At 30.6% G+C, this 7,850-nt stretch overlaps 1 protein-coding gene across 1 annotated transcript; it reads left to right on the forward strand.

The window, feature by feature from the left end:
* The first annotated feature begins 5,255 nt into the window (after window positions 1–5,255).
* On the forward strand, window positions 5,256–6,685 carry LOC120081934 (MLP-like protein 31). The gene is made up of 2 exons (XM_039037119.2): window positions 5,256–5,523; window positions 6,306–6,685. The coding sequence occupies exons 1-2, from the start codon at window positions 5,337–5,339 to the stop codon at window positions 6,575–6,577; spliced, it is 459 nt and encodes a 152-aa protein (XP_038893047.1). The 5' UTR covers window positions 5,256–5,336; the 3' UTR covers window positions 6,578–6,685.
* Window positions 6,686–7,850: the final 1,165 nt, after the last annotated feature.

A 7,850-nucleotide genomic window follows, 5' to 3' on the forward strand; every position in this document is an offset into this window, starting at 1 on the left:
CATTACCACCATGTGAGTCCTGTCTCGAGGGTAAAATGACAAAAAGGTCTTTTTATGGAAAAGGTCTTAGAGCCAAAGAAACCTAGAGTTGATTCACTCAGTTCTTTATGGGCCTCTAAATGTTAGTGTAAGAGGAGGGTATGAATATTTCATCAGTTTTTTAGATAATTATTCCAGATATGGGCATGTTTGTCTAATGCACCAAAAATCTGAAACTTTTGAAAAGTTCAAAGAGTATAAGGCTGAAGTTGAGAACCAATTAGGTAAAAAGATTAAAACACTTCGATCAGATAGAGGTGGTGAGTATATGGACATAGAATTCCAGAACTATTTGATAGAACATGGAATTCAGTCTCAACTCACAGCCCATGGCACACCTCAGTAAAATAGTGTGGCAGAAAGAAGAAATAGAACCTTGTTGGACATGGTTCATTCCCATTATAAGTTACGGTCAGTTACCAAATTCTTTTTGGGGACACGCAGTTGAGACTGCGGTGTATATTTTAAACATGATTCCCTCGAAAAGTGTTTCTGAAATACCTTACTAGCTCTGGAGAGGATGTAAAGGAAATTTATATCACTTTAGGATTTGGGGTTGTCTAGCACATGTGTTGGTGCAAAATGCTAAAAAGCTGGAACATCGTTCAAAAGTATGCCTATTTGTAGGCTACCCAAAAGAAACAAAAGGTTGTCTCTTTTATGATCCTCAAGAAGATAAAGTGTTTGTATCAACAAATGCAACCTTCCTAGAAGAAGATTATATAAAGAACCATCAACCTCCCAGTAAGCTAGTAATAGAAGAAATGTCCAGAGAAACGACAAATGTATCAACAAGAGTTGTTGATCGAGCAGGTCCTTCAACAAGAGTTGTTGATAGAGCAGGTTCGTCAACAAGAGTTGTTGATGAAACTGATACTTCACATCCTTCTCAAGAGTTGAGAATGCCTCGTCATAGTGGGAGGGTTGTGCAACAACCTGACCGGTACATGGGTTTAACTGAAACTCAAGTCATCATACCAAATGATGGTTTAGAGGATCTGTTGTCTTTTAATCAAGCAATGAACTATGTGAACAAAGACCAATGGATTAAAGCCATGGACCTTGAAATGAAATCTATGTATTTCAATTCTGTCTGGGATCTTGTAGATCAACCTAAAGGGGTAAAACCCATCGGTTGCAAATGGATCTACAAGAGAAAACGAGACTAAGCTGGTAAGGTACAGACCTACAAAAGGGTTTACTTAAAGAGAAGGGTTAGATTTTGAAGAAACCATCTCTCTAGTTGCCATGATAATGTCTATTAGAATACTCTTGTCCATAGCCACATTTTATGATTATGAAATATGGCAAATGGATGTCAAGACAACTTTTCTGAATGGCTATCTTGAAGAGAGTATCTATATGTCTCAACAAAAAGGGTTCATACAGCAGGGTTAAGAACAAAAAGTTTGCAAGTTTAATCGATCCATTTATGGATTAAAACAAGCTTCTAGAACCTGGAATATGAAATTTGACGCTGTGATCAAATCTTATTGCTTTGAACAAAAATGTTTACAAACCTTGTGTATACAAGAAAATCGTCAACAAAATTGTCGCTTTTCTAGTGTTGTATGTTGATGATATTCTACTCATTGGGAATGAGGTAGAATATCTAGCTGATGTAAAGAGATATCTGGCTTCACAATTCCAAATGAAATATTTGGGTGAAGCACATGATGTTCTTGGAATCCAAATAGTTCGGAATCACAAAAACAGAATATTGGCATTATCTCAGGCATCTTAAATAGACAAGATGTTGTCTAGATATAAAATGCAAAATTCCAAGAAAAGATCTTTACCTTTTAGGCATGGAATTCACTTGTCTAAAGAACAAAGTCCTAAGACACCTCAAAAGGTTGAGGAGATGAATTGAATTCCATATGCATCTGTAGTTGGGAGTTTGATGTATGCAATGCTGTGTACTCATCCTGATATATGCTATGTCATAGGAATTGTCAGCAGATTTCAGTCCAATTCTGGTCATGACCATTGGACTACTGTTAAAAACATTCTCAAGTATCTTCAGAGAACGAGAGATTATATGCTCGTGTATGGTCCTAAGGATCTGATCCTTACTGGATACATTAATTCTGACTTTCAAACCGATATTGATTCGAGGAAATCAACTTCGGGGTTAGTATTCACTCTGAACGGAGGAGCAGTGGTGTGAAGAAGAATCAAGCAGAGTTGTATTGCAGACTCCACAGTGGAATTTGAGTATGTAGCTACAAGTGAAACAGCAAAAGAAGCAATATTGCTTAGAAAGTTCTTGACAGATCTGAAAGTAATTCCTAATATGCACCTGCCTGTCACTCGCTATTGTGACAACAGTGGAGCAGTTGCAAATTCAAAGGAACCACGAAGCCATAAAAGGGGAAAGCATATCGAACGGAAGAACCATCTCATTAGGGAGATTGTACACAGAGGAAACGTTATTGTCACTCAGATTGCTTCCCAAGACAACTTAGCTGATCCATTTACAAAGGCCCTCTCGACTAAAGTGTTCGAGAGTCACCTAGTAGGACTAGGTTTATGAGTTTTGTATCGATAGGGCAAGTGGGAGAATTTGTGGCTATTGTAATGCCCTAGTTTATTGTGTTTGTACATTTTATTCTCTCCAGTAAACTCAACACTGTATATATTTGTATATATTGATCCACTGGAGTTTTAATCTAAGTGGGAGTATTGTTGGGTTTTATGTCCTAAAAACTCGTAGTTTGTATAAATAATAAACATCTTCTATAATCAATATACTTGTTCTTGATCTCATAAATTGTATGAAAGTCTAAATCCAATAAACTAAGACCCATAACTATTGTTTTAGTACTTGAACTTTATGTGGAGACATAAGAGTAGATCAGGTCCGAGTAAATAGTCAAAATGTTCTATGAAACATGAATGAGGTTGGGTACCTGATAACTGGTAGAAATACAAGTTATTACTACTCAAATTAGTAAAACAATGAGAGAAAACGATGGTAAAATAGGCAATATCATGTCTGAAAGCCCCAAACTAAAAGGAATTGCGATCGCGAGTGCTCATCTCATAAAATCAGTTAATTTACCTATTTTATGCAGGTACAATGTGATGGCGCATATGAAATTGCATCCAAAGGCACAATGCGATGGTGCATATAAAACTGCAATCCAAGGGCACAATGTGACAGCGCGCTTGAAGTTGCGATTGCAAGTCATGTGATTGTGAGAAGTTTCTCAAAAAGTGATTGCATATAGACCTCGCATCAAGGTAACAACATAATAAATCACGATGGGACGTAAAGCTGATAACGGTCGATTTCAAATTTAGTTGACAAGTCGTTAAAAGCCATACTGTAGTAAGTACATTGAACTTTTGATGACTTTTAAACGGCGCAACAAAGTAGGGGAATTCTTCTTCTTCTTCTTCTTCTTCTTCTTCTTCTTCTTCTTCTTCTTCTTCTTCTTCTTCTTCTTCTTCTTCTTCTTCTTCTTCTTTCTTCTTCTTGTTATTATTATTGTTGTTGTTATTATTATTATTATTATTGTTGTTGTTATTATTATTATTATTATTCTTATTATTATTTCTATTATTTCTATTATTCTTATTATTTCTGTTATTATTATTATTATTGTTATTGTTATTGTTATTGTTCTTGTTCTTGTTCTTGTTCTTGTTATTGTTATTGTTAATTGTTATTATTATTATTATTATTATTATTATTATTATTATTATTATTATTATTTCTATTATTATTATTATTTCTATTATTCTTATTATTTCTCTTATTATTATTATTATTATTATTATTATTATTATTATTGTTGTTATTATTCTTATTGTTATTATTATTGTTGTTATTATTATTGTTGTTATTATTATTATTATTATTATTTTTTTTTGGTCGTCCCTCGGTCCTTTACAAAATGTTAAAATGTTAGGATTTTAAGTCACTTCGTTTTGACTTACCTATAATGTACTTTTCAAATGTCTTTGAAAAAAATAATGGAATTTTCAAATAAAATTTAGACAAATTTTCATATTTACACACATAGCAAAAATAAATAAATAAATAGATACAGACAGACACTGATGCACTTATATCAGTATCTATTAGGGATAGACTTCTACCAGTTTCTATCAGTAATAAATATTGATAGACTTATATGAGTTTATATCAAAGAAGATTAAAATTTTACGATATTTTGTATAAATAGTTCTCTTATTTTTCTATTTTTTTAAAATTTCCTAATATTTTAAAAAAATAATTAATATATTAGGGTCTAAATTGCTTAGAGGTTAAATTATATTCAAACTCGCACGATAAGTGAATTATTTATACCAAATATTCACGAATTTCTCTAGCAATAATATAACTCATTAATATCAATTCAAAATTATTATATAACGTAATTTTCGTTCCATTTTAAATTTATTTATTGTTCTCTCTTAAATTTGATACTAAAATTCCTAATCTTTTAGAATTAAGGGTATGTTTGGATAGATTTGAGAAAAAAATGTTTTTTAAAATGCTCATTTTAATTTAAAAACTTTTGACAAAAACTATTGAAAATACTTTTCAAAAGCCATTTTGAGTGGTTACCAAACATTTCAAGTTTTTCTAAAATGACTTATTTTTTAAATCAACGATACAGTGAACACACGAATGTTCGTTCTTTTTGAAATTTATTTATTGTTTTCTCTTAAATTTGATACTAAAATTCCTAATCTTTTAGAATTAAGGGTATGTTTGGATAGATTTGAGAAAAAAATATTTTTTAAAATGGTCATTTTAATTTAAAAATTTTTGACAAAAATTATTGAAAATACTCTTCAAAAGCTATTTTGAGTGGTTATCAAACACTCCAATTTTTTCTAAAATGACTTATTTTTTTAATCAATGATATAGTGAACACATAAATGTTAAGGGCATGTTTTGTCTTTTCAAGTGTTTAATTTTGAATATAAGTCATTTATAAAAAAAAATTGAAATATTTAGCAACATATCAAAATAACATGTTGAAATATTTTCAAAATGTATTTAAAATAGTTTTTATCAAAATAGTTTAAATAAAAATGACTTTTTTTGAAAAGATACCTTTTTCTCTAGTCAATTCAAATTGCCCTGAAGTCACAATAATCTAAAGGATGGTCCAATGATGACGACGTTGTTGTTATAACATGACATATGTTGAAATATCTCAAGAGAGAAACCCTCTATGTATAAGTAACAAAGTGGCAAAGCTAGCTTGTATGTTCAATAAAAACACATTACCTTTTTTACACTTGAACTATAGCAACTTATATTTCAAACTAAGACAATGTCTCTCCAAAGAAAATTGGAAGGTGATATAGAAATTGAGGCTTCAGCTTCAAAATTTCATGAATTGCTTCACAAGAGACTACACCATGTTCCCAAAGCTTCTGGAGACAAAGTACAAAGCTGTGAGTTGCATGAGGGTGATTGGGGAAAAGTTGGTTCAATCGTCTATTGGAACTACTTTCTTGGTGTGTTTTCTTAATTTTTAATTTAAATTATAGCATGCATATGATATTAATTACGAGTTTTTTCTTTCCAAACATTGAAGTTCGTGTCTATTTGATTCATCGAGTTTTAAAAGTGTCATAATTATTTAGTCTTTTAAAATTATTTTCTTACAAATTCTTTGTCCTAATCTTCATCTTTGCTAATCCTAACTAGCATTTTAATTCTTAGTCAAATTTCACAGAATAAAGACACTTTTAAAACCTTACTTTTTTCGGTTTTCAAACTTATAACCTTGGTTCTTAAAAATAATATTTTTTTTTTTGAAAAAAAGATAACAAAACAAGAAAATCAATAGGTAGAAGTGATGTATATTAATCTTAATTTTTAAATAGTGAAAAAACAAAAATCAAATAATTAACGAAGTTTAAACTTTCATTTTTGTCTCTAGATAGGTTTTTGAATTGTTAGTTTTATATCTAATGGGTTTTCTAACTCCATATTTTAAAAATGAATTGATAGATATAAATTTAATTTTTGTTTAATGAAACCCCAAAATTATAATTTTTGTGTATCGTTGGATCTGTGAGTTTTAGAAATATCAAATAGATAAAAAGACTTAATAAACACATCATAAAATTTAGGATCAATTGGACACAAAAAAGACTTGTTAAACAGTTTTAAAAATTCATGGACGAAACAGATACAGACATATGTTTAGAGTTTATGGTTTAAGGTTACATCAAACTTCATCAACTAAACTCTAGAAAGTTAAGTACCATTAATTTATGTATGTTAATTGTAGATGGAAAGGCTAAAGTGGGAAAGCATGTCATTGAAGCTATAGATGAGGAAAAGAATTTGATGAAGTTCAAAGAGATAGAAGGAGACCTTTTAAAGATTTACAAAAGCTTCAATTATACCATCCAAGCTATTCCAAAAGGTAAGGGAAGTGTGGTTCACTGGACAATGGAATATGAGAAACTTCATGAAAACATTCCTGATTCACATTCCTTGCTAGAGCTTTGTCTTGCCATTGCCAAAGACATTAGTGACCATATTCAGAAAGGCAATTAAATATATGAAGTATGAACACAACTTCTACTATATGCTATGTATTAATGTACGCCAACTATATAAGGTTATAATAAATGCTTGCATGCATATACAGCCTATTTGAAATAACTTATATTCTTATTTGAGATGTGGCTCAGTTTAATTTACGGTGCTCTTGTTCTATTTTATGACACGAGAATAAAATTGCAAAAGTTATTTTTGAATCAAAATTTAAAAACTCCATCGATAATATTCATCTTTCTTTAGTTTTCAAATGTAATGAATTATGAGAATTTGAATGAATAATCAATGAGATTGTTGTTTCCATTCCTTTATAGAAAACATGACCTTACAAGTGAGATCAATAAAAGTCCTTGAGATTTTAGAATACTTTCGAAATGTCGCCCGTCTTTATATGGAAAGGTACTCTTGAAAACATTCAACGATACCAATAGAGACAAATATATGTCGTAGTCACTCGAAAGTTTCTTAGTCTTGGTTAAATTGTATATTAGATCATTGGTAGAAAGTTAAATTTTAGGTCTATACTTTTAAAAGTTAGAATTTAGTCCTATTAAATAGATAAAACATCGTTAATAGTCTCTATAGTTTGATAAAATCATCACAAATAGTTCCTACTATAAGGGACTGTTAGAGATGATGCCCTAAATCTCGTGCTCTTGTAGTTTGTAATTGTATTGTACAAAAATTTTTATTTGTCTAATAAAATAAATATATATTTTTGACATTTAGTTCTATTAACCCACAAACCAAATAAACTAAGATCCAATGTTATTTTCTATTACTTAATATGTATATGGAGACATATAGGTAGATCATATTTAAGTGATAACCTAAACGGTCTGTAGTAGATAGATAAGATTGGGTAACTTATCCTGGTGACACTACGAATACGACCCACTTTATAGTTGCAACATTTTGATCATTCATGTGGAGTATGTGAGCAGGGGTATTCAATACAAAGAATTTGTATGAGATTAGACCACGAAATGAATAGTCTCTATATAACACCATTGCTAAAAAAAAAAACTTATATTTCATCTGGATGACCATAGGTTACTTGATCTGAATTCCAAATGAGTTGTGAACTCCTGCCTATAAAGGCGATTCTTTGATCTACATAGGTGAAAGCGGTTAGTTTTGCCAACTCAATATGCCTAACATTTTGAAGATTTGTTTGATTGAGGAGTTGGGAACATAGCTACACAATAAGAAATTAACTTCTTCTCTATAGTTAGAGTAAGTAGAGAAATTTTCCTCTTAATGGCTGATT

Source organism: Benincasa hispida, chromosome 7 (genome assembly GCF_027475165.1).
Source record: "Benincasa hispida cultivar pf3 chromosome 7, pf3_genome.v1.1, whole genome shotgun sequence".
Lineage (NCBI taxonomy): Eukaryota > Viridiplantae > Streptophyta > Magnoliopsida > Cucurbitales > Cucurbitaceae > Benincasa > Benincasa hispida.